This window comes from Plecotus auritus (genome assembly GCF_963455305.1).
Source record: "Plecotus auritus genome assembly, chromosome: 2".
Classification (NCBI taxonomy): Eukaryota; Metazoa; Chordata; class Mammalia; order Chiroptera; family Vespertilionidae; genus Plecotus; species Plecotus auritus.
The window spans coordinates 7,781,551-7,808,805 of NC_137771.1; the positions used below are offsets into that span (position 1 = coordinate 7,781,551).

Here is a 27,255-nt window from a genome sequence, read left to right on the forward strand (position 1 = left end):
TGCCCCTTCTCCCCTCCTCTCCCTCCCACCCCCAGGCACATTACCATTAGCTTCTTCACTGCCAAGCTCCAGGGGCCCTTCCTTTACCTCTACAACTTGTTTGCTAGGCCCACATCTTCTAGGAATCACTTTTTCTACCTCTGTAATTTACCTGGTAAACATTCTCTTAGTTTGGGTCTGGACTCTGAATTCTTTCCTAGCCAGAATCCAAGGACCGAGGTTGCTGAACCCAGGTTTAGCCTGACCTCACCCGTCAGACACGTGGTGCCTTCCGCTGCCTACACCACCTGGGCGGCAGGGACCTGGAGCTGCGGGGCGGGGGAGGTGTCCTTTCACAGGAACCTGGCCCAGGCACCCTCTAAATCAGCAGCATTTAACCCACCTCCCGCCTAGGCTCCACGTGGTCTCCATTCCCCAGTGAAGATGTCTTTATTGTCTTGACTTTGGAGCGAATTTGCATCTCTTCTCCAGCTAGCAGACTCTACAGGCAATGCCTGCGCCATTCGGTCTGTGCAACAAACAGCCCTGAAAATGCAGCAACAATAAATAAAAAAATAGCAGCAGGCTGGGCAAGTCAGTTCATACCCTCTTCTCTATCCCCAGGTTTCTCTTTAGGTTCCCAACACCCGGACTCCCCTTGCCCTTCCTCTCCTACTTCAGGCCTCAGGAGATCTTTGAAATGCAGGTCCCCCTCCCCCAGACCCCAGGAGGCTGCACCTGCACTTAACCAACACTAAACATCCCTTTGGGCCAGGTCTCCGGGGACGCTGGCTTCAAATATGAATTCCCAAAGGGTCTCAGTAATGAGAAGGATGGGACCCAGGAATCTGAGCCTTTGTAGCAGTCTCTCCTTGTGATTCTTATGATGAAGCAAATTTGCATAAGTAAGTCCGGGGCAAGGATCTGAAAACAACCCATTTTCACCCCAGGATGGAGCTTGAGAGCATTCTTTCAGGTTTTTTGTTAAAATGAAATGAAAGGCATCTGGAAGTGGGGCAGAGGCTACTACCCCAATGCCTCTCCTTAAAAAAAAATAAAAAAATAAAAATCCCAACAGTTCAGAAGGAAAGAAGGTAAAAACTCTAAGTTGTAGCCCTCTAGCCTGTTTGGCTCCGTGGACAGAGCGCCGGCCTGTGGACTGAAGGGAACTGGGTTCGATTCCGGTCAAGGGCAGGTACCTCGGTTGCAGACTTGATCCCTGGCCCTTAGCGGGCGCATGAGGGAGGCAACCAATGGATGTGTGTGTGTGTGTGTCTCCCTCTCACATTGATGTTTCCCTCTGTGTCTCCCCCTCTCCCTTTCAGTATCCTTAAAAATAAATTAATTAATTAAAAAACCCTAAATGGTGGACACAGGTTTGTGACCAGGTAAGCTGCCCGCATGCATCCACCAGCCCCAGCCTCACAGCCAGGCGTCCAAAGTCAGAGGGCGCATCTAGAGCTCAGCGTCCCCCGCCCCCAAACTGCCAAAGCCACCAACCCTGCCAAGCTCCCGCCAGCTCTCAGGCGGCCTCCCCCCTCCCCCCCCAGCCCACCCCCTCCGGTCCCTTCAGGACAAGGGCGCAATTTAGCCTCCTCCGGCCCACCCAGACGAGGACGGCCACTTTTTTTTTTAAAGCCATCAAATTCAATATTTACAAGAACAATCCCATGCTTGGTTCTAAAATTACTGGCCACACAAAGCACCGTTTACTTCTCATAACAAGAAGAAGAAGAAAAAAAAAAAACCTAGGCTTGTGCCTTGCACTTAAAAAAACAGAATAAATAAAGTTGAAAAACTTTTTAAAAATAAATTGCTTGTTGCACGTACCCCCTTTCCTTCCTGTTGGGGGACAGAGTAAACGCCGATGTTGCCAGGGCGGGGGGCCCTCCGCGCCTTGGCCAGCCCCGCAGCGGCGGCCCTGTAACTCTAAACCTGGCCTGAGGTCATCGCGCCCGCGCTGGCCAAACAGAGCGAGAGGGCGGTCCTCGTGGGCCCCGACGGAGACCACCTTACCGCGGGCGCTCCCGCCCTCCCCGGCGCACATAAATGCCGGCCCCGCGCCCAAAGCTCCCAGCTGCAAAGTTTGCTCCGCCGACTGCCGCGGCCCGAGGACGCTGGGGGACCCCTCTTGCCCTGGGACGTTTGCTCCCCGCCTTCCAGTCCCCCCCTTGAGCGCTCCTCCAGGCGAGGGCCTGTGAATCTTCCCCGAAACCAGCTGCTCGGGCCGAGGGGAACAAGCTGCCCGAGAAGATGTGGAAGGTGCCGCCGGTGCTGCTGTTGGTTTGGGGGAGTGCATTGCTCTGGGCTCCGGCAGAAGGAGGTAAGACCCGCGTGAGTGGGGCTCCCTCCCCGCAGCTGCTGCTGAGGACCTCGGGGGGCCGGGATCTTCGGGAATGGCCGGGCCTGGTGTTTTGAGGTTGCCTAGGAGAGCAGAGGGGCGCGGGGAGGGTGTGCCTGCGAGTCTGGAGGATCCGGGAGAAGGGGAGGCAGCGCTTAGCTGGTGCCAGGTCCCAAAGAAAGAGCTGAACGCGGTGCGAGAAGGAGACCCCGAATCCACAGACAGCAGAAGCGAGGAGTAGAGGGGTCTCCCTCACAGACAGCCCACCTCCGGGCATGCCCTGCTCAGCTCAGCTCACAGGAGAAAGGGTGACGGCTGACGGGTAACAGCAGGAGCCTTCCCTGGCCGGGACTGGGCTTCCCTACAGGCCCGCGTGTTGGAGGAATGCCGTGGCCTCCCTCCAAGGAGACTGGGCTCATGGGATGCCGAGGGACATCCAGGAGTGCCGGCGTGGGGGGAGGGTTCCCCCTGTGAACCGATGCTCTCCCTCTAGGGGCTGCCAACTTGTGCGCCCCCAGACACACTCAGGACCCTCACTGGGGACCCTCTGGATGGAGGATAGTGTGGGAGGGAAGGATGGAGTGGAGGGCTCCGAGTAGCAGGAGGGAATGGAGGGTGGCTGGGACCGGAGGTTTAAGTTGGTTTGAGACCCTGTGTTGAGCTTGTGCAACCGTGTCCATGCCTACATGAGTGTTGGTGACGCCTCAGACTTCAAGTATGTTAGGTCTGATGATGGGGGCTGATGATGGGGGCACTGCCTACCTGGTCATCTGCATCGTTCCACTCACTCCCTGTCCCTCTTCTAGCTCGCTCGTCCTCTTCTCATCCCTTACCTTTCTGCCCAGTTGATGGCATCCCAGGACGTTGGTCAATATTTTACTTCTTTTCTTGGGTTTTTATCATCTGTTTTCCCCCAAGAATCTAAGTTCCCAAGGACACAGCAATGTCCGGCGCGCAGTGTTTGCTCACTCAATATTGGTCGAAGGGATTCTCATCTAACTAGAGATCTTTAGAACTGGAGGCTGCTGAGCTGTGCTCTGAAAGGTAAACTCTTAGGTTTTCCAAACAGGATCAGGGCAGCCCCAGTGCCAGAGGAATCCTCGTAGGGAGTGGCTTGAGGGAGGAGGCTCTTGCAATTCCACGCAAGGACAGAAATACCCAGCCCGGGGGAAGTGACACAGGAGATGGTGCTCTGTGCCCAGCTGTCTGCTTCCGAGATGGAGCAACCCTCTCCGCAGGCCCGCGGGCTGTTCGTGGTGGCCCTATCTTTGTCACTTCTCTTTTCCCTGCGATATACCCGCCTCTGCAGTGCAGTTACATTTCCTTTTTGGCAAGACAGTGTGCAGATGATATGGTGTTGAGCTCACCAGCTCACCGGGGCAAGGTGTGGGAGGTCCCCAAACGGAGCAGGGGAGGGGGTGGGGGGGGGGGAGCCCGCAGCTGGGCTGGCATCCTCTGTTTGCTCCAGGGAAGGGTTAAGCTGTAATTATCCTGAAGCCGGTTCCTGAGTGTCAGGTACTCCTGAAGGGTAGCTGGCGGGAAGCCTCCTCTGAAAAAACCGCCACGGACTGCTGAAGACAAGCCCCCGGGCTATGGGTGAGGGTGGCTGTGTGGATGCTGATTTGCTGGCCTGCCTGCCAGGAGCTGAGGCCCCGAGGGGTTTTGTCTGAGGATAATGAGTGAGGCGACTTGCATCAGGATGAATAGCTTCATTGAGCTGAGCTGTTGTTGGCCCAGGTTGAGGAGCAGGGCTGGGGGTAATTATGGTGATGAATTATCTTTCTCCCAGGATCCTGCTCCCCACGCGGCCTCCCTCATCTAGTGTTATACTCCGAGTCAGTTTTATCATCTGGTCCCATGTGTTGTCTCTGTGGAGTTAGAGGGTTCAAAGGCCCTCCGTTGTCCACACATCTGGCATTTTCCTCAGTGGTCAGCCCCACCCTGGCTCTGAAATCTCATCCAAAGCACGCACTTCAGGATCGCTTATTGGGCGAGATCCTGCAGGCCGCTGCTTGCTGCAAACCCCTGTGCTCTTCCGGGACCAGTCCACCCAGGATTAATCATGCGGCAAACAACTTTTCCTGTGATTTCCCCGAAACCCTTGCCAGTTTCGGAGGCCCTGAAATCTTCATGAGTTGCTAAGAGTTTCTGTAGCATCAGCCGAGCGTTTCGTAAAGGGCAGGTCCGTTAGAGCTGTGTGAGGGAGGCCTAGCATTTCACTTGGTGTATGGGATCCAAAATAGCATTGAATATAGAAAAGCACTTTTTTTGTTGTTGTTATCCTCACCCAAGCATATTTTTTTCCATTGATTTTTAGAGAGAGTGGAAGGGACTGAGGAGAGAGAGGGAGGGAGGGAGAGGGAGAAAGAGAGAAACATCGATGTGCCCCCATGGGGGCCAGTGATCGAACCGGCCACCCAGGTACTGCCCTTGCTTGGGAATCGAACCTGCTACCCTTCCAGTGCTTGGCCCGATGCTCTATCCCCTGAACCACATCGGCAAGGGCGGAAAGCACATTTTTAATAAGTATCCACGCATGAGAGGGCTAAGTCAGGCCTGCGAGCGTAGGGAGGAACCCTGGCTGAGCAGAGGTATGCAGCCCCCTCTCTCCTTCTCAGGCCTCTGAAGTCTTAAGATTCCCATGGGGTGAGCAAATGATGAAGCAGCTCTCCATCGCACACCTCCCTCCCCTCTCCCATTCCCATCCCCACCACCTTCTAGGAATGTCAGTCACCGCATTTAATCATCACAGCTCCTTAAATTGCTTATTATTATCTTCAGGATACAACAGAATCGGGCTTCAGAAATGGGTTTAACTCCAACCCCAAGCTCTTTTTTTTTAAAAAATATATTTTATTAATTTTTTTACAGAGGAAGAGAGACGGATAGAGAGTTAGAAACATCAATGAGAGAGCAACATCAATCAGCTGCCTCCTGCACACCTCCTACTGGGGATGTGCTGGCAACCAAGGTACATGCCCTTGACCGGAATCGAACCTGGGACCTTCCAGTCCGCAGGCCGACGCTCTAGCCACTGAACCAAACAGGTCAGGGCAACCCCAAGCTCTTTTTGCCCAAAATAGAAAAGAGACCCACATACAAAGGTTGAACTTGAAAGGAAAGGTGAGCCTCCCTGTAAGTTCTTTAAACATGAAAAAAAAATTTAAGAGGTGTAAGAAGTTCTTTGCACTGAACGCTGTCATATTCTTTGAAGAATGAAGATATCGCAATCTGTTACAATAGGATGCATCCGTTCATTCCCCAAATGGCAGCTCAGCACGCCCGGAATGCTTGGCGCAGGGCTAGGTGCAGCCGCAGAGTGTACACACCTAACCTACAAGCACGCTCTGAACGCCGCACCAGCCGGCCACACACCTCTTCTTTAAATTCCACGGGCTTATCTGAATATTTGTCATATTTCTGGCTTCGAAAAGTAGGCATGCCAGGTTAGAACTTGTGGAAATGTTATAGGAGAGGACAGAGAGACGGGGGGCGGAGGGGGGGACAGGAATACTTAGCACTACTCTTGTGACACTCGCTTGAGAAATCTGACTAAGATCCTGACACCGCTCACCTCTCAGGGAGAGTGGTTTTGTTGACAGAGAATCCCATGATTGGACGGGGGAGGTGAACAGGGACGAGGCGGGTGGGGCAGGTACTTCTAAAGCCAAGAAACAGTTGCTGAGATAGTTTTAGGATTCCCGTGGGATGAGCAAACACTAAGGCAGCTTCCGATCGCATGTGTGAACCCTTTCGCTGCTGATTTCTGGAACCGTGGGGAAAGGACGGTGATCGGCATTTTATCCGAGGGCTGTGAGAGATGGAGCCGGGTTAGGGAACAACAGGACCGGTGTGCCAAGCTCATCCACGGCAGGAAGTTGAGCTGGTTGCTTCCTTCCCTTGGGTCTCACCCAGCACCCACCAGCCAGCCTGCCCACAGCGGGCCAGTCCGGGCAGGCACTCCGTTCAGCTTCGGCGTAGGGGGTGGGCGGACGCCCCTATTCTCTTGGCCCAGTGCCTCTGCCCTGGGGGAGCCTGGCTTGTCCTTTGAGGGCAATCCAGCTGGAATCAAGCTAGGTTGGCAGGGAGACCTGCAGGCCTGACCACCTCATTCACCTAGCTGCCCGAGGACCTGCAAACTGAAATTGTTAATGCAACACTAAATTGCATGCATGGTGCGGTGGGGGCGGGGGGGGAGGGAGGAAGAGGGGAGCCCAAAACAACAAACCTACCAAAAGGAAGGAAGATGTGCTCCTGACCCCTGTGCAGAGGGAATGTCACTGGGTAATGACTGTCACTGTGACTTTGTAGCACGCCGGGGAATGCCAGTTCCATAGAAAACAGATGGGAAGTGGGGCAGGGGGGCATGCTGGAATATGTGTAAACATGTGACCGATAAGCAGGGAGTGTTTCCTGCAATTCATCAAGGTGTCTCCATCTGGGGGGATAAAACATCACTCCTATAAGCAACGCGGTGACCCAGTGAATCCTGCCCAAAGCGTTTGGTGATGTCAAACCTGCCTTGCCCAAGGAATTCATGTATTTAACAAATATTTGTTGAGAAACTGGTATGCGAGTCAGGCAAGGCAACGTCACCCCTGCTTGCAGCTAGTAGGCCAGATGTCATGTCTGGTCACGTGGGAGTCTGATCCCAACGACAGCAATGCTGTGATGACTGAGAGATGGCTGTTCTGTCGCAGCCTGGAAGTGATTCACCCGACGCCTCGCCCTTCTCCTGAGTGGCACATGCACCAAATAATGTCTCAGGTATTTCACGCTTGAGAGGGACATGCCTTCTCTGAAGCAGTGGGGACCACATCCTGTTCTAAATAAACTAGCTGGTTTCCTGGCCTCTTGTGAGTTTGGGGTAACGTGAAACCGTTTCATGTGAGCTGGATCGCCCCCTGATAAGGTTACATTTCTGAATCTGTAAAGCTAAGGGAACTAGATTCTGCATGGAAGGTGTGAATAGCAGTAACTCCGTGATAACAGCGAACATTCACTGAGCACTTAGCTCGTGTCCAGCTCTTTCCAAGCTCTGCTTCACTTAATCTGCACAACAGAACTACAAGGGCGCAACTATTTGTATTTTACAGAGGAGCGGAGAGGTTCAGAGAGGTTTAGGAACTTACACACAGACACAGCGCAAGCAAATGGCAGTGGTGAGACTTGGATTTAGGCAGCTCATCCTCAGAGCCTAAGCCTCTAATTATTAAGCACAACAGCCAGCGATGCTGAGGGTTGAGGCAGCCAAGGACACCCAGAAAAGTCAGCCAGTGGATTTCTTCAAGTACCTTGTAGAGCAGCAACAACCAATGTTATTATTTGTTCAGTACATAATTCAGATGGAAGAACTATGCCAGGGGTACCGAATTGAAGGAGGTGGTCTCTGCATCCTTAAAGCATTTACAAAATACACATTATTGAGAGTTTTAAGAGTTCGAGAGGAAGCAGCAAGTGGGATCACAACTCAGAATAGTAGCCTGTATAGTAAAAGAACGTATGAGGAAAATTGCGTGTCCTGAGCCGCTCACACCATTTGCTATCGGCTGCTAAGAGTCTGGAGATGAGATTCCGCTGAGATCCAGAAAAAGCCTTGTGGGGAAGATGGGACTTGATCTTGGCGGTGAAAAGTGGTGAGGTTGGTTGGACAAGGCGTCAGGCAGGGAAGGGCAGTATGGGAGAGAGAGGCTGCACGGAAATGCAAACCACCTAGAATTATGTGGGAAGCGGTCTGGGCGGGGCCGGGAAGGCTGGCTGGAGGCCGGGCGACTGAGTTGGGGAGTGGCAGGAAATTCGGGAGAAGGATGAGTCCGTGTTGAGTGAGGGAGGTGGACCTTTTTCTGTGGGCTCTAGGCAATAATAGAAAGTGGGAGTGGGCGGGCCATGAACAGTGATTGTCAGAAAAAAAAGGCAGTGACGAGGACACCATATGAATCTAGGTTATGGGACAAGTCAGGAGGAAAAGAGACTGTGTGGTTAGTGACAACAGAAGGAGTGATGAGATCAAATTTTTGGGAATTAAGAGCCAGCAAGACTTGCAGCCAGGGATTTCCTGATTTTCATTCTTTCATTTCCTGGCTTCTTCTTATTCACCTCTTACAACATTCATCACTGTTATTGATATATAATTCATATATCATAAACCTAACCCCTTTAAATTGAACAATGTAGTGGTTTTTAGTATATGTATATAGAATTGTGCAGACATCACGAGGGTCAATTTTATTTTTTAAAAAATATATTTTTATTGATTTGAGAGAGGAAGGAAGAGGGAGAGAGAGAGAGAGAGAGAGAGAGAGACAGAGAGAGAGAGAAACATCAATGATGAGAGAGAATCATTGATCGGCTGCCTCCTGAATGCCCCACACTGGGGATCGAGCCCACAGCCCAGGCATGTGTGCTTGACTGGAATCGAACCCAGGACCCTTCAGTCCACAGGCTGACACTCTATCCTCTGAGCCCAACCAGCTAGGGCACCAGGGTCAATTTTAGAACATTTCATCACCCTCCTTCCCCAAACTCCCAAACCATTAGCAAGGGCTCGTATTTCTTCTCCTTGATCCCCTGGCAACCAGTAATCTACTTCCTGTCTCTCTGGGTTTGCCTCTTCTGGGTATTTCACATAAATGTCATCATACAATATGTGGCCTTTTGTGTCTGACTTCTTTCACTTAGCATGATGTTTCAAGGTTCATCCATGTTGTAGCATGTGTAGAATTTCATTCCTTTTTATGGCTGAATAATATTCCGCTATCCTATATAATAAAAGCCTAATATGCTAAGTTTCTGGTCGTCCGGTTGGCCATTCAACCAATCAAAGCATAATATGCTAATGATATGCTAAGGCCGCTCAACTGCTTGCTATGACGTGCACTGACCACCAGGGGGCAGACACTCCGACCGATAGGTTAACTTGCTGCTGGGTTCCAGCCGATCGGGATTGAGCAAGATGGGCCGGACATGACCTGGAGCCCTCCCGTGGTCCCTCCCTGGCTGGCCAACCTCCCATGTCCCTCCCCAGCCCTGATCATGCACCAGTGGGGTCCCTCGGCCTGGCCTGCGCCCTCTCACAATCCAGGCCGAGGGACCCCCCCACCCCAAATGCATGAATTTTGTTCACTGGGCCTCTAGTATGGATATAAAACATTTTGTTTATCCATTCACCAATTGATGGACATTTGGGTTGTTTTCCAGTTGGGGGCTATTCAAAGTGAAGCTGCTGTGAACATTCATGTACAGGTCTTTGTGAGGACATGTTTTCATTTCTCTAGGAGGGGAATGGTAACTCTATGTTTAACGTTTTGAGGAACTGCCAACTGTTTTCCAAAGTGGTTGCATCATTTTACATCCCTACCAACAATGCAAAGGGGTTCTGATTTCTTTACATCCTTGCCAACTCTTGTTATTTTCTGTTTGTTTTTAATACTAGCTATTTTCTGATTTGCATTTCCTTAATGCCTAACGATGCTGAATATCTTTTCATGTGCTTATTGGCCATTTGTATATCTTCTTTGCAGAAATGTCTATTCATATTCTTTTCTCCTTTTAAAATCGGGCTGTCCTCTTATTGTTGAACTAGGGGCCCAATGCACAGATTTATGCACCTCAAAAGGAACTGTGGGCCATTATGCTGCAGTGGGCACAGGGGCAGGTCTTGGCCCATCCTCCGTGCCCCCGCCTGGCCTCCTCCCACCACAGCCCTGGTCCCCGCCCCACCACCGCCGCTCCCACATGCTAATGGTGCTGGCCCCGCTCGCACCCACTGATGACACAGAGCAATTGGGGCTGGCACCAGCAGCGGGTGAGAGTGGGGCCAGTGCCATTAGTGGGTGAGAGCGATGGCTGCTGCCCCGATCACCCCTCAGGAGCAGGGGGAAGTAGAGAAGCCCTGAGGGGCGATCAGGGCTGGCAGCCACTGCTCGCACCCGCTGATGGTGCCAAGCGATCGGGGCAGGTGCCGGTAGCAAGTACGAGTGCCAGGCGGGACTGCGGCACATGGGAGCAAAGAATTTTCAGTAACCACCAGAGGTTTGCCCCGATGACAGTGACTGGCACCCCGCCTTCATCTGGTGCCCCGATCACCTGCTCCACCATCCCGCCGCGGCTGACACCTGCCATGTTCCACACTCTGCTGCCTGCTGCCAACACCCACCATGTTCCGCGCGCACGCCCTGGTTCTCAGCGCACGTCATAGCGACAGGATGTTTTGTTGTTCGCCGTTCGGTCTATTTGCATATTAGCCTTTTATTACATAGGATTCTTTGTATAATCTAAAACCTAGACCTAAATCTTCATCAGATGTATAAATTACAAATATTCCTTCCATTCTGTGGGTTGTCTTTTCAATCTCTTTTTTAAAAAAATATCTATTTTTATTGATTTCAGAGAGTAAGGGAGAGGGAGAGAGAGAGATAGAAACATCAATAATGAGAGAGGATCATTGATTGGCTGCCTCCTGCACACCCACCCTGGGAATTGAGCTCACAACCTGGGCATGTGCCCTGACCAGGAATCAAACCGTGACCTTTTGGTTCAAAGGTCAAAGCTCAACCACTGAGCCACGCACCTTTTCAATCTCTTGATAGTATCAATTGAAGCACAATTTTTTAAAGTTTTGATGAAGTCCAAGTTATCTTTTTTTTCTTTTGTTGCTTAGGAAGATTGCCTAATCTAAGGCTACAAAGATTTACTCTTATGCTTTCTTCCAACAGTTGCATAATTTTAGCTCCTACATTTAGGCCTCCAATTCATTTGGAGTTAACTTTAATATATATGGGTTTATTTCTGGAGTCTTCATTCTATTCCTTCATCTATACATCTATTCTTATGCCAGTATTAAAGTATCTTGATTAGGTAGCTTTGTAATAAGTGTTGAAATCAGGACGTGTGAGTCCTACTGTGTTCTTTTCCAAGATTGCTATGGCTAGTCTTTCTCCTATATTTTCCTTGTTTGTGTACCTCTTGCCCTTTAGAGAAGAGGGGAGGACCCATGGACCCATGTCATCCATCTTTACCACTTAAAAGAACACATGGTTGGTACATAGTAAACATGTGGCAGGAGGGGCGGGAAGAAACTCAGTGACCCAAGCCTTTGGGCAAGAATGACAAGAAAGCACATGACAGAACTCAGGGAGGAGGGATGAGAGGTTAGGAACCAATTTGCTGAGAAGGAGCAGGAGTGTATACACTCTGTCATAGACACAGTGAGGTTGAAGTACTAGTGAGACATCCAATTTAATGTGTCTGATGGGTACCTGGGGAGACACTAAACTAAACGGACATCAGAAATATGCTCTGGAGACAAAGTTTGCTGCCTGAATTTCCCATTCATGGGATCAAGGGGGAAGAGATGCTAGGGAGAGTTGTAGAGATCCCCCTCACTAAGAATAATTATTTTTTTGCAAATCACACTCCCAAGCCAGGCTTAGGATCAAGGCCACAGGCAGCTCGTGGAAACACACACAGCACATTCTGCACATTCCTGCAGGGACTCATCCTCCTGGGCTCACAGCTGGACAGTCTGTGAGCCGCATGGGTGGACAGTGAGGTCAGATCCAAACGGGCTCCTTTGCTCACTCTTGCAAAATCGGGGCCTGCCCAGCTGACGGCCGTGAGTCAAGCAGAGGCTCAGTTTCCTAGCAGATGGCCAGTGTTTCCCAAAAAGTCCACCACCCGGAGGGATGCTCTGCGGGGGCAGCACTTCTAAAGCAGGCTTTGTCATTCGGTTCTTCAAGCACTAAGCGCTCCTTTGTACGGGACTCCGGCCTGGCGAGGTCCAGGAAAGTCCTTACAGAGGTGTTGACTCCAGGCGACAGGCTGTGAATTCATTTCCTCTTACTGAGAACATTCTGCTCTTGGTCAAGAGAGAAACCTCCCCCCAGGTTGAGTAATCTCAGTTGAGGTTACCACCAACAGCCTCTCATTTTAACATCGGAGGAGTTCTGAGCCCTGATTGTGATTGGGGGTGAGTGGCTAAGTTGATTCACCTCCGGGAGCCCTGAAAAGGGTGACTATTCATGTATTCATTCATTTGGCTAACAGAGGCGTGCTCGTGGCAGGGCCATGAACCCACAGCCGAAGGGACGTGGCCCACACGTAGCTCACTGATGCTAGTCGGGAGAAAACAGTGGGTGCCAGTGTTATCCAGTCCTAGACCAGTTTAGAGGAGCGTACTTTCTCCTGGCCCCTGGGGAGGGATCTGAAGGAAGAGGTACTTTGCCTGGATCAGGTAGAGACGAGGAAGGGTTTGGATGGAGCTGAAAGATGAACCAGCCGGTGCCCTTGGCATCCATAGCCCACAATCAGGGCTGCTCTGATTCTACACCAGCCCTTCCTATGGGGGGTAGAGAGGAATGGGGCGAGCGGGACCTGCGGAAAAGTGACCGATACATGTGAAGGTGGTGTTGCACAGTGGTTAGAGCAGGGGTTTTGGCGTCTGGCAGAGCCTGGTGTCTGATCTCAGCATCACCACTGGCTGGCTGCATGGGTGGTTTACTCTCAGCCTCATCATCCTCATCCTCAAAATGAGGATGCTATTCCCTTGCAAGGCTTTTGTGGAGATGATGCGAGGGTGCTTGGCACCAGGTTTTGGCTATTCTCTTGTAAATTTCATAAGTAGCAGCCATTCTTGAAATATAATGGATGGTCCCGGACATTAATTGCAAAGACCTGTGAAGGCACACAGTAGGTCTCAGTTCCTTTCGCCCCATCACAAAGGAATGTCCTGTCCCCTCCCCTGCCAGTGACTCGGTGTGAGTCCCTGCCATTGAAATAAAAAGTGCGTCCCCAGACACCATTGGTCCCTCTGCTTCTTACTTTTTTTCAATCCTCAAGGAGTGAGGATATTTTTTCATTGATTTTTAGCCAGAGTAGAAGGCGGGGAGAGAGAGAGAAACATCACTGTGAGAGGGACACATTGATTAGTTGCCCCCTCTCCCCCCCCACACACACACGCACCCTGACCAGCCCTGGACCGGGGGTTGAATCTACAACCAAGGTACATGCCCTTGACTGGGATTCGAACGTGTGACCCTCCAGTGCTCAGGCTGACGCCTTAACCACTGAGCAACACTGGCCAGGGCTGTCCCTCTCCTTTCTTTATTGCCCATGTTCCACCGCAGAGGCCTGCAGAATGCTGCCTTCCGCTTTGGTAGCTGACTTGGAGGGGCTGCCCCACCCAGAGCCCAAAGAAAACTGCCCCCTGGGTGCCTGTACCCACCCCTCCCTGACATCAGGGGGTACCGGCTGCTCCAAACCTTAATATGTAGCATTTCTTCTGAGGTCTCTGGAGGAACTAGCGAACTTGTCTGATGGCCTCAGCCTTGACACGGTCTCTTGAGTTTTCAGGAGAGGCACATGCCCCCAGTGCCACGGCAGGCAGGCAGGCAGGCAGGCAGGTGCCTTGGCCTGCAGGGGCTGACAGGACCTGACACTGTGAGTGGACCGGCTGCTGCTCTTTAAACAGCAAACCTCAGAGCAGTAAAGTCCACCCTCCTGGTGAACCATTGTGTTTTCAGCCACACTGTCTGTCTGTCTGTCTCTCTCTCTCTCTCTCTTTAAAAATATATATTTTTATTGATTTCAGAGAGGAAGGGAGAGGGAGAGAGAGATAGAAACATCAATGATGAGAGAGAATCATCGATCAGCTGCCTCCTACAGGCCCCCAACTGGAGATTGAGTCCGCAACCTGGGCATGTGTCCCAACCAGGAGTTGAACCATGACCTCCCAGTTCATAGGTCAACACTCAATCACTGAGCCATGCCGACCAGGCCCACCATGCTGTCTCTTTATCCGGCAGAGGTACTAACAACTCCTGGGTGAAGCACAGTGGACAGTGGCAGGAATGTTATCATACTAGAGGCCCAATGCACAAAATTCGTGTAAGACTAGGCCTTCCGGGACCCGGGCTTCCCTTGCAGCCCTGGCTTCGTCCAGAAGGTCTTCCAGAAGGACATCCGGTCTAATTAGCATATTACGCTTTTATCATTATAGACTAGAGGCCTGATGCATAAAATTCGTGCAGGAGGCCTTCCTTCCCCCGGCTGCTGGCACCGGCTTCCCTCTGGCACCCAGGACCCTGGCTTCCCTCCAGTCACCGACAGGCATCCGGGACCCGGGCTTCGCTCTGGTCCCGCCTTTGTCTGGGAAGGACGTCCGGAATGATGTCCAGCCTAATTAGCATATTACCCTTTTATTATAGATAAGGCAAGTGTGGGCAACGTCCAGCCCACAGGAGTATAAGGCCCCCGAAATCATGTGGCCTGGCCCTGCCAAGGCATTAGGGGTGAGTTCATTAAACGTTTGACCAAATATAGCGGGCTCGTTTTTAAGTTGATCATTTTGTATGACCTTCGAGTGATGTTATAAATATCCAAAGAGCCCTTGGCAGAAAAAAGGTTCCGCACCCCTGCTATAAGGGATCATTGAAAAGAAATTTCCCTCTTGGCTGGAGGTGGACTCTTTCAGTCAGTTGCTGAGTAAACGTCTATGAAGTACGAACCATGGTGCCAGGCCCCGGGCGTGTGGGACAGTGTGTGCTTTATGTAGCCCTTTGCCGCCCAGAGGAAGACTGAGGGAGTGCCGTTTCTGGGGGACCCCGAGGGGCAGGGCCACGCCTTCTCGGAGTGGCCTAGGTTTTTCCCTGGCCAAAGCTTTGATCCAGTCAGCCATCTACCAGGAGCCATGGAGAGGGCACGGGTGGAGGGGAAACCCATCGGCCACATCAGGGATCATAGTGACCACAACCCACGGTCTGCCGGGAGCTGAGGGTCCGGCACACAGCTCTGGGTCAGGGAGTGGCTTCCAACATTTCAAAGAAAGGTGTCCGTCTGCACAAGGGGAGGAGGCCAGCAGCCTGCAGGACACGAGGAGCAACTCGGAAGATGTGGTAAATAAAAGCAGAGCCGGACACCTTCTTGCCCTTCTCAGAACCCACTGCATGGTGATCAGCAGCTAAAGGGGACGCTGGGAATTGAGGTGAAGGGTTGTACCAGTGGGGGGTCCTCAGGGGCCTGGAAGATGTTGGGGGTTGGCATCTTTCTCCAGGTGTGGAGGGGGCGGGGTGTTGATTTTCAGGCTTCTGAGCACAGTATTGAAACAGGATGGAGAAATAATGCGCCAAAGCCTGTGTCTGGAGGAAGGACGAGACATTAGCATTTTTTTTGGTTTGTTTTTCAAATAGATGTTTTGGTACCCCCTCCCCCCAGCATTACTTCATCCCGAATGTAACTGCGGGGATGCTAGGATTAAATGTTTATTAAGTCTCCTACAGGGGAAAACCAGAACTTCCTAGGATGTTGTAAGAAAAAAAAGAGAGAGAGAGAGAGTCTGCTTCTCAGTGGCCACAAGTCACTCCAAGGCCATGCAGTCCACCATCTTCAAAGGCGTATTGTGTATACACTGGAGCAGCTTGAAGATGCCCGACATCACCAGGCAGCAGGCGAGATGCCTTCATCAGTGGGCTAACACCACAGGTTTTCTCTGAAAACCCCAAGGGTAACTGGGCTTGTGGCTTCCCTATTTTTAAAATCACCTTCCCTCCTCAAGATAAAACACTGTCCAAGCGGCTCCCGAGCCGTCCCATCCTGAAGCTTCGGGTCCACAGAAAGGGGATGGCAGGGCGGTCTCCCTCACGTGGGGCGAACCAGACAGAGGCTCTTTACCTAAACGTACGTGCGGGATTTTTGCGGCTCTCCTAATAAAACAGGGGGAGTCCGTTAGAGGACTTAGCATCATGTAGGCACATCCTACTTCACTCGTACGTCCAGTGAAATGTTGTTAACAACAGAGCTGTGACAGGTGGGAAAACGAGTTCTTGGCTCTGAGGTTTTGTATTGGTTTCTCATTATTGCTGGGTAATACTTCAGACACTTCTCAGCCATTAGCTGTCCAGTTCTTTCCTTTCTCCACTGTCCTGGTGCGACCACCACCCACTCCTGCCTGGATGACAGAAATAGCCTAAGTGACCCCCTGTTCCGGTCTGACCCCAGCATCATCCCCGAAACACACACTCGGTTCACACAGCACCCAAAGTGGCCTCTTGGACTCAGGTTATGCCACTTCGAAAAGAAATCAAATGACTCCAGATGAAATCAAAACCCCTTCCATGCAGAGTTCCCAGGACTGGCCCTCCCCAATAATGAACTCACAGAAAGAGAAACTGAAAAAAAAAAAAAAAATTCCCATTTACCATCGCAACAAAAAAATTAAGATACCTAGGAATAAACTTAAGGAGGTAAAAGACCTGTACTTGGAAAACTACAGGACACTGAAAAAAGAGATAGAGGAAGACATAAACAAATGGAAGAACATACCCTGTTCACGGATTGGTAGAATCAACATCATTAAAATGTCCATACTACCCAAAGCAATTTATAGGTTCAATGAAATCCCCATTAAAATACCAATGGCATATTTCACAGACCTAGAACAAACTCTCCAAAAATTCATATGGAATAAAAAAATACCCCAAATAGCCACAGCAATCCTGAGAAAGAACAAAGTTGGAGGGATCACAATACCAGATATCAAGCTATATATAAAGCCACTGTCCTCAAAACTGCCTGATACTGGCACAAGAACAGACATATAGAACAATGGAATAGAACAGAGAACCCAGAAATCAACCCAAGCCATTATGCTCAATTAATATTTGACAAAGGAGGCAAGAGCATACAATGGAGTCAAGACAGTCTCTTCAATAAATGGTGCTGGGAAATTTGGTCAGATACATGCAAAAAAATGAAACTAGAACACCAACTTACACCATACACAAAAATAAACTCAAAATGGATAAAGGACTTAAACGTAAGGCAGGAATCCAGAAAAATCTTACAAGAATCCATAGGCAATAAATTATCAGACCTATGTCATAGCAATACCTTTACCAATACAGCTCCTAGGGCAATGGAAACTAAGGAGAAAATAAACAAATGGGACTACATCAGAATAAAAAGCTTCTGCACAGCAAAAGGAACCATCAACAAAACAACAAGAAAGCCCACGGCATGGGAGAACATATTTGCCAATGTTATCTCAGATAAGGGTTTAATCTCCAACATTTACAGGGAACTCATACAACTTAACAAAAGGAAGATAAACAATCTAATCAAAAAATGGGCAAAGGAGCTAAATAGAAACTTTTCTAAAGAGGACATACAGAAGCCAAGAGACATATGAAAACCTGCTCAAAGTCACTAATCATCCGAGAGATGCAAATCAAAATGACAATGAGGTGCCATCTCACACCTGTCAGAATGGCAATCATCAACAAATCAACAAAGGACAAGTGCTGGAGAGGATGCTGAGAAAAAGGAACCCTCGTGCACTGCTGGTGGGATTGCAGACTGGTGCAGCCACTGTGGAGAACAGTATGGAGTTTCCTCAAAACCTAAAACTGGAACTCCCATTTGACCCAGTAATTCCAATTCTGGGACTGTATCCCAAGAAATCAGAAACACCAATCAGAAAGGACATAGGCACCCCTATGTCCATAGCAGCACAATTTATAATAGTTAAGATTTGGAAATAGCCCCCATCAGCAGATGAATGGATTAAAAAGCTGTGGTACATCTACACAATGGAATACTATGCTGCTATAAAAAAAGAAGCAACTTTTACCATTTGCAACAGCATGGATGGACCTGGAGAGCATTATGCTAAGCAAAATAAGCCAGTCGGAGAAAGATAAATATCACATGATCTCACTCATATGTGGGATATAATGAAGAATATAAACTAATGAACAAAAATAGATCCAGAGACAAAGAAACACTGAACAGACCATTCGACCTCAGAGAGAAGGCAGGGGGAGGGGGGGAGGAGAGATTAACCGAAGGACTTGTATGCATGCATATTAGCATAACCAATGGACATGAACCCTGGGGCAGTGGGGGCTTGTCCTGGGGGCAGGAGTGGCAGGGGTGAGGGGGGGGGGTTTAATGGGGAGGGGGAAAGAGACATATGTAATACTTTAAACAATAAAAAAAAAGAACTAAACCATAAGGAAAATATAGGTGAATATTTATAAGGTAGGGTTGATAATTGTGACATCAGGGAGACAAAATAAGCTTAATACATTTGATTAGCAACAAAACTCGCCAGTTACAAAGGAATAAAATGTTTGTAGCATTTATTCCAGGGAATATATTCTTAAGGTTATATTAAAAAAAATCTACAAAACTATAAAAAAACATGAATACCATAAGAGAAAAATGGTCACAAAGATATTTCTGATGGCCAACCGATGAAATAGCTCACCACTGCTAATCAAAGAAATGTCAGTAAAAGCAGAGGTTTGAAAGCACTTAAAGATTTTTATCAAGCATTCGGGATACTGCAAACCGTGACAATAACAGTGTGATTTATCATTGCATTTAAATTCCGAGATGTTTTAAAAGAAATGCCATCCCATACATATACATAGAATCATTTATTTAATGCCAAGATTATAACGATTCATAATGAGCACTTTCCTACCATTAAGCATCTCTTTAGTTCTTGTTTGCTCTCAAATTTAAGAACCTTAAGGTGAAACTGATTTATCCACACCATCTTCTCATCGGCCGTATAAACATTGGCCTAGTTTTTTTAAAGAACATCACACACAAAAATATTCCTGAGCAAATGGATGGGTTGCCACCGCATTTGGGAACTTCCATTGGTTCTGTGCCACGGCTGGGGTGGGGGGGCTGGGTGTGACAGGAAAGGCGTTCCTTCACGTGAGCATGAGGGCACACTGCTCCTGGCCGGCCCTGTAATTGCAGTCTCCTCACTGCACCTACGTAAACAGTTGTGCGTGTGTGTGTGTGTGTGTGTGTGTGTGTGTGTGTGTGTGTTGCCTGTGCGCACATGTGTTTCAGGAAGGAAGAAGGATTGGAGGGCCCAGGCATCCACACGTGATTTGAATTTCAACATTCAAGGGAAAAGGATGGCAAATGCTGGCTGGGGGAACGCGACACGCAGGACAGCCTTTAGCCAACCTAAGGGGAGAGACAGCTGAGGATCTCTTGTTAAAGCTCAACTTTCCCATGGAGCCAAGAGAATGCCGGGGCCGTGAGACAAAAAGGACATGCATCTTAATGACGAGCGTCATTCATAAAAACGTCCTTTGTCTATTCAGAGCGGTTTTAGTGCCGGCTCTGCGGGCCAAGCGTAGGAAGGAACCAGGAGGAATGTTTATCGTTCCGCTTTCAATGAACTGAACTTTCTACGAAAGAATTCAGACCAACTTCATTCAGTACTATTTTTTTTTCTCTTTTAAAGCAAGGGGAATTTGTTTTTTAAAGTTAGAAGATGCCCCACAGCACGTGATTTTGCTGAGCAGCGCCGGAAAACATTTTTTTACATTGATGACTTGTTAATTGAACTCAAAGTAAGAGGGGAAGAAAAGAAAATCGCATATTTAGGTGTGTGTGTGTGTGTGTGTGTGTGTGTGTGTGTGTGTTTAATAAGGACTACTTGCCAGGCAAAGGGATATTTCCCCCCTGAGAATCCATTAATATATTCAACATCTGCCTACAGCACAGGCCTAAAGCCTCGTGGGGGCCAATCACTGCCCCACCTCTCCCCCACCCCAGCAAATGGCTCAGAGGGAAGACGAACCATTTGCATGCGCTGAGTTGTTGTTCGGTTATTGCTAACTGGTGAAAGGCTTTTGCCACCCAGATGAAACATGCATACTCTTAGGTTCATCCAAAGAGATTGATGGGCAGCCCTGGAGTAGGACTAGTTGCAGAGAGAACAAACGCATTTGCTCTAGAGCAGTGGTTCTCAACCTTCCTAATGCCTCGACCCTTCCATACAGTTCCTCATGTGGTGGTGACCCCCAACCATAAAATTATTTTCGTTGCTACTTCCTAACTGTAATTTTGCTACTGTTATGAATCTTAATGTAAATATCTGTGTTTTCCGATGGTCTTAGGCTCCACAGCCTAACAGATATTTACATTACGATTCATAACAGTAGCAAAATTACAGTTAGGAAGTAGCAACGAAAATAATTTTATGGTTGGGGGTCACCACCACATGAGGAACTGTATTAAAGAGTCGAGGCATTAGGAAGGTTGAGAACCTCTGCTCTAGAGGCTTTCTCCCTCTGCATCAGCAAAGACGCTGTGATCAAATATTTATTAGCGGTGCCTGTGGCTGGGCCGGCAAGAAGCATGGGGAGGAATAGGCATCTTAAAGCAAGGACGGGCTGCTGGCTGACTTGAGCACGGCCTGGTTGCAAACATCCGCTCTTTAATTACATCCTCAAAGCAGTCCCCAAGCACCCCTCCCTCTGCTCCTGGGATGCGTGTGCTCCCTTATTTTGCAACTGTACTTAGTCATGGGATTTCCAGAGCCCCTCTGAGTCTGCGGACGGAGCCTGTGGCCAGTGAGTCAGATTTTTAACTAGCGAAAGGATTATCTGGTGAGTTGAGATGGTGCTCCGGCTTGGTCATGATTAGCTCAGATCACTGGGATACAGGTTGAAGAAGAGGCCACTGTTTTCATCTGTTCTCTGCCCGGTTTTAGAATTTGCTATCCCCTGCTCCTCCAGAAACCTTTTCTTTGGCACAACAGGGTCATTCACCCAGTGTCAATGCAGGAGAGCCAGGTCCAGGGCCAGTGAGGTTTCTCAGTAGCGTAGCTCTTGGTGCACGGAGAGTTCACTTAGTTATCGCTGGCATCCTTAAGTATATTGCTGACCTTCCCCTGCAGACATTAGCCCAACGGTAAGATAGGATGTTGAACTCATGTAATCTCTGAGGTCAGTGGTCAAAGCCAATGCTAATCATTCAGGTAGGCAGCAAGCAGTCTTAAAGTTAAATGGAGAGCCAACTTGACTTTGGAAAGATGGAGACCCTGCCTTTTGGACATTTCTGATTCAGTAGGTTGGAGATACAGCCTGCAAAGTGGTTTTAGAACTCTCCCAAGGTGCCTATAATTTAGAATTTTTCCAGGTCTACATGATATGCTAGTAACCTGAATACATTACTTCATCATCTGAAATAGTACCTGAAAAAGAGAGGTGTACAGTCTGCCCCAGGGGGATGTCAAGGAGGGGCTGGCTGCTTCAGCTTTTTCTCTTTCCACCCTCCTTTCTTGGGCAATGGCGACAACCAGGCCATCGTACGTGCCAGAGGTGCAGCAAGGAAGATGGTTTGTGCTAAGCAGGAAATGTAACAACAAATCCCAAAAAGAAATGGGGAAAAATCATCTCATTGTAGCCAGCCCGTTAGGTCTGCCCACGCTACATCCACCATGAGCCCTGACTGGGTCTTCCTTTTTTAGCCAGCACAGTCCTGCCAGAAGATGATGTTACAACCCCAAGTATGGAAAATGGCATGGTGACCCCAGGTGTGGATGATAATACGATGACCCCAGGTGCCAATGAACAGTCCCATAAGCCTGCTGGCTTCACAAGTCAGGTGAGTGTCCCAGGAAGGGAGGAATTTGGTTTGTAAGCATGCAATCACATGCAAAGACATATATGTATACATGTATTTATATATGTATATGTGTAATCAGCGGGACCATTCAAAGGAGTTGTCACATGGCTTGCAACAAAAGCGACTTCCCAGTTTCATCCAGCTGGCAGGTAACTGGTGTGCTGACCACAGGTGCTTCGAGTGTCTACATCAGGGCTTCTCAAACTGGTAAGGAGGTTGGTTTATAGATGTCCAGTCTACTATAGCCCATGTGTTAATACAAGACACATCTTGGATTGCTATAAACGTTTCTAGATATGTATTCACAACTTCCTGTCATACTGTGACTGGTAATAAGCACCCACAGACCATACTGGTGTAGACTATGTGGAGTCCCAACTGACACATTCCTAATGACCCTAATGACCCCACCCTAATGACCTTTAATCAGGTCATACATATCTTAAGCCCCTGCCATGGGCAAGACCAGATGCCAGGCTCTTGGAGGCATTGAGGAGGGATATAGGCCACATCTTCCACCCTTAAGGAGCTTTTAATGTACTGACATGGGACAGAGGCTCTTGCCCACCTCAGTGACGTCCTCTGGTACCACTGTCCCTCTCGAGTTCTCTATTTCAGCCATGTTGGCCCTTCTGACCTTTGAACTTATTCCAACTTAGGTTTCTGTTTTCTCTGCTTTGAACACTCCCCAGATCGGTCCATGGTTGATTTTTTTTCTCATGATTCTTAAGTTCACTCATTATCTCAAAAAGGCCTAAAGGAATCCCATCCCCATCCCCCCAGGAGTGACTCTCTCAGCCAGAGGACAGCAAACTACTCACGAGATTGGGCCTACCCCCTGTCCTTGTCAGTAAAGTTTTACCGGAACACAGCAGTGCCTATTCAGTTGAGAATGATCTCAGGCTGCTTTCATACCCTAAGAGCAGAGTTGAGTAGTTGGTTATAACAGAGAAAATATTTACCATTTGGCCTTCTACAGAAAAGTGTGCCAACCCCTATTTAAGACTATCCCCAGGGTTGAGAACTATACGAGGCACATGGTAGATACTCATTAGCAAATTTTTTATTATGTTAAAGAACACATAACATACTAGTAAAATTTATCATCTGAGCCATTTTTAAAAAATCCTCACCTGAGGATATGTTTATTGATTTTAGAGAGAGGTGAAGGAGGCAAGAGACAGACAGAGAGGGGCAGAGAGAGAGAGAGAGAGAGAGAGAGAGAGAGAGAGAGAGAGAGAAAGAAACAGAGAGAAAGAAACAGAAACATTGATGTGAGAAACACCAATCAGTTGCCTCCTGTATGCACCCAACCTGGGATCAAACTCACAACCTAGGTATATGCCCTATCCGGGAATTGAACCTGCAACGTTTGGCATATGGGACAATGCTCTAAACATTGTAGTCACCTGGCCGGGGCCAACTGAACCATTTTTAAGTGTGCCCACAATTCAGTAGTATTAAGTATATTCATCTTGTGAAACAGATCTCCAGACTGTCTTCATCTTGCAAATCTGAAACTGCACCCATTAAACAACTCACCTTTTCCTCCTCCCTCCAATCTCTGGTGACTACCATTCTACTTTTTAACTCTATTCTGACTGCTCTAAGTGCCTCATGTCAGTGGAATCACACCGTATTTGCCTTTTAGTGACTGACTGGCTTATTTCACTTGGCTTAATGTCCTCAAGGTTCATCCATGTTGTAGCATGTGTCCAAATTTCCTTCTTTTTAAGGACTGAATAATATTCCATTAAATGGATATACGACATTTTTACTATTCATTCAGCATTGATGGACTTTTGGGTTGCTTTTGGCTATTATGAATAGTGCTGCTTTGAACATGGGTGTACAAATATCTCAAGACCTTGCTTTCAGTTCTCTTGGGTCTAGACTCCGAAGTGGGATTTTTGGATCATATGGTCATTATATTCCTAATTTTTCTGAGGAACCTCTATCCTGTTTCCCTAGTGGTTGCACCACTTCCAGTTACACCAACAGTGCACAGTGGTTCCGTTTTCTCAACAGTCTTGCCAACACAGTGTTTTCTGTTCTTTTGATAGTAGCCATGCTACCAGGTGTGAGGTGATAATCTCATTGAGGTACTGATTTGCATTTCGCTGACGATTAATGATATTAAGAATCTTTTCATATGCTTGTTGGCTATTGTATTAAAGTCCTCAGGTTATTTGATTTCCTATTGTGGAGCTGGAGGATTTCTTCATACCCTTACCAGGCATATGAATTGCAAACATTGTCTCCTATTCCCTAGGTTGCCTTTTCCCTTTGTTGATTGTGTCCTTGGATGCACGAAGTTTTTAAGTTGGATGAGGTCCCATTTACCTATTTTTGCTTCTGTTGCTTGTGCTCATTAGTATATTTGTGAATGTTACATTGGCCTAAACTTTGGAGTCAACAGAACCACTTCCAAGTCTTATTCTGCCCCTTATTGGCTATGTGAGTTTGGGCATATTTTCGAACCTCTCTAAGCCTTTTTCATACTGTAGGACTAATAATAAGATCTACTTCATAGGGTGTTTTTTTTGTGTGTGTATGTGCAGTAAATGAGGCATTTAAAGGGGCTGGCACATAGTACGTTTTTAAAAAGGTTATTGGGAGAGATAGGGCATTAAAGTATAATACAACATAATATATGCCCCCAAAATGTTGCAGGAAGGAAATGCCATTCAAATTCAAGGGAGAGGAAGAATTAAAGCTAGTGAGCTGGTATTTTCTGAAGAATTAAGACCCTAGGACAGTGGTCGGCAAACCGCAGCTCGCAAGCCACATGTGGATGTGGCTCACGAGCCGCCGTTTGCCGCTCTGTTGACTAATGAGTTTGCCGACCACTGTCATATACTACCCTTTACCTCTTTGCACACAATATGCCACAATTGCCTAATCCTCACAGCTTCCAACTACACGGTAACATTTAGTCTAAGTCAGCAAGAATTAAGACCCATGGAAGTAAACACTCGGTATTCATTTCTGGAGGCATGGTTTTATTCGTGTTCCCGTTATTCCGTTGGTTTGCTTTCTGGTTTCCACTTTAAATTTATGTCATCATATATTTTATATATTTATGCCACCCCTGTATACAGACAGTCCTCGGGTTATGTCAGACTCGACCTACGTCGTTTCATGGTTATGTCGCCATCTCCCATTTATTTATATTTAAAAAAAAAGTTCCCCCATTTCGACGTATGTACATATATGCTTTATGTTTTTTATTATTTATTTACCACAAGTAAAGGTCAGGAATTGTTATCTTTCTTTTAAATTGTTTTTACTGTTTCACTTCATTACTGCTGTGTATGTGCTCCATGTGAGTGACATACGTGCTTATGTAGGTGGGTCCCCCGATTACGGCGAAAATCACGTTACATCGCGCCGTAGGAACGGATCTCCGACGTAACCCGAGGACCTACTGTCTTCTTTTCTGTTATAGGACTGTGTATATATTTTAAAACATGATGTTATATTTCTGTTTTGCTTCATTTACGTCTCCAATAGGTGCCCACAAATACAAAACACATGGACACTCCTATAGAGGACCTGCCAACTTCAGAAAGCACAGGCCACACCCAAGAAGAAGCCCAGAGCACCACGGCCTTGAATGAGGCCACTAGTCACCCCAGGGGTAAGAAACCCGGTCACCCCAACACGAATTGATCTTGTTTTGCATAATCATTACCCTCTAGAAGCCATGACCAAGTGTAATAATCAGCAGGGCATATTTTTGGAATGCAAGAGTGAATTCCAAACCAAGCATTATGTGGTAGGTTCAGAACTCGATGTGTTAGGTTGATAAATCCAATTTGATTTATTGGGCTGCTGAGCGGAGTTCTCTGCCTTGAGAACAAGGGATACTACCCCCACCAGGGCAAGAGGAGTAGCTACTGGTGTCATGTTGCTGACCATAAGTGGATAGAATGCTACACTAAGAACTTTGTGTGTTTACCTAAAAGCGTAAAACTCAGCCAACTTATGTAAATATCAATGGGTTCTATAGTACTGTTTGCCATCTCATATGGAATTCATGTCTGTACCCACAGAGCAAGAATCTTTTCTTACCAGGATTTGGGGTTGTACTTGTGATACACAGCTGACACCTGCAGCTTTATGAGTGGAACATCTTGGAGAGAAATTAGAAAGGAGAACGTTGGGTCTTTGCCATGATAATGAGGTTTCGATCATCACTGACAAAAACGAGGACAGATCCTTGCCATTACAACTCAGCGATAGAAAGAGATAGCTTTCTATTTCTAGAGCTTTTTAAAAAGAAATTAAGTCCTTTTTTTTAAAATATGCACTCATTTTGTAGTATATAGGGGTGAACAAGAAAAGGAACTAACCATAACTGCAATGAGTGATTACTAACTTGAGCTGTTTTGTATAAATCATTTTATCTAGATAAAATTGGGCTGCTGAACAGAGTTCTCTGCCTTGAGAACAAGTGATAGGTATTTCCATCTTTAAATGAAAGGAAACACAAAGACTTTGCCTAGTACAGTGGTTCCTCAAACCAAATGTACATCTGAACACCTAGAAAGTTATTCTTTAGTGTCAATATACATTTCCAGACCCAAAGCCAACCTGGTTTTACAAAATCTATAGCACTTCTGAGGATTTTTAAAAAATGCTTTAGCCCTGGCCAGTGTGGCTCAGTTAGTTGGAGCATCGTCTCGTACACTGACAGATGGCGGTTCAATTCCCAATCAGGGCATTGATCCAGGTTTCAGGTTCGATCCCCAGTTGGGGCATTACAGGAGGCAGCCAACTGATGTTTTTCTCTCTCATTCTCTCACTCTCTCTCTTCCTTCCTTCCTCTATAGAAACATGTCCTCAAGTGAGGATTAAAAAAAAAACAAAACACTTGCCCTAACCGGTTTGGCTCAGTGGATAGAGCGTCAGCCTGTGGACTCAAGGGTCCCGGGTTCGATTCCGGTCAAGGGCATGTACCTTGGTTGCGGGCACATCCCCAGTAGGGGGTGTGCAAGAGGCAGCTGGTCGATGTTTCTCTCTCATCGATGTTTCTAACTCTCTATCCTTCTCCCTTCCTCTCTGTAAAAAAATCAATAAAATATATTTAAAAAAAACACACTTTATATCTGTACACCTACATTCATAGCAACATTATTTTACTGTAGCTAAAATGTGGAATTTATTGACAGATGAATGGATAAACAAAATCAAGGCACCTTGAATACATACAATGGAATATTATTCAGCCTGTAAAAGGAATAAAATTGACACATAGTACAAATGGGTAAACCTTGAGACATTATGCTAATTAGAATAAGCTAGTCACCAAAAGGCAGATGATGTATGATCCCACTTAGATGAGGTACACTACACAAAGTAGTCAGAATTATAGAGACAGAAAGCAGAAGGATGGTCGTCTGGGGTTGGGGGTGAGGGAGTAGGGAGTTACTGTTTAATGGGTATATAATGTCAGTGTTGTGAGATGAGTTCTGGAGATGGATGTTGGTGATGAT

The 27,255-nt window shown here is 47.7% G+C and overlaps 1 protein-coding gene across 2 annotated transcripts in view; it reads left to right on the plus strand.

The window, feature by feature from the left end:
* The first annotated feature begins 1,930 nt into the window (after positions 1-1,930).
* PDPN (podoplanin) overlaps positions 1,931-27,255 on the plus strand; it is a 30,887-nt gene continuing 5,562 nt past the window's right edge. The window contains exons 1-3 of one of the 2 annotated variants that reach the window (XM_080658198.1): positions 1,931-2,302; positions 21,600-21,736; positions 25,271-25,397. In XM_080658198.1, the coding sequence (XP_080514324.1) occupies positions 2,233-2,302; positions 21,600-21,736; positions 25,271-25,397 (334 nt within the window). In that variant the 5' untranslated portion in view covers positions 1,931-2,232. The remainder of the gene's footprint in view (positions 2,303-21,599; positions 21,737-25,270; positions 25,398-27,255) is intronic. The other variant, XM_080658199.1, reaches the window with a different exon arrangement.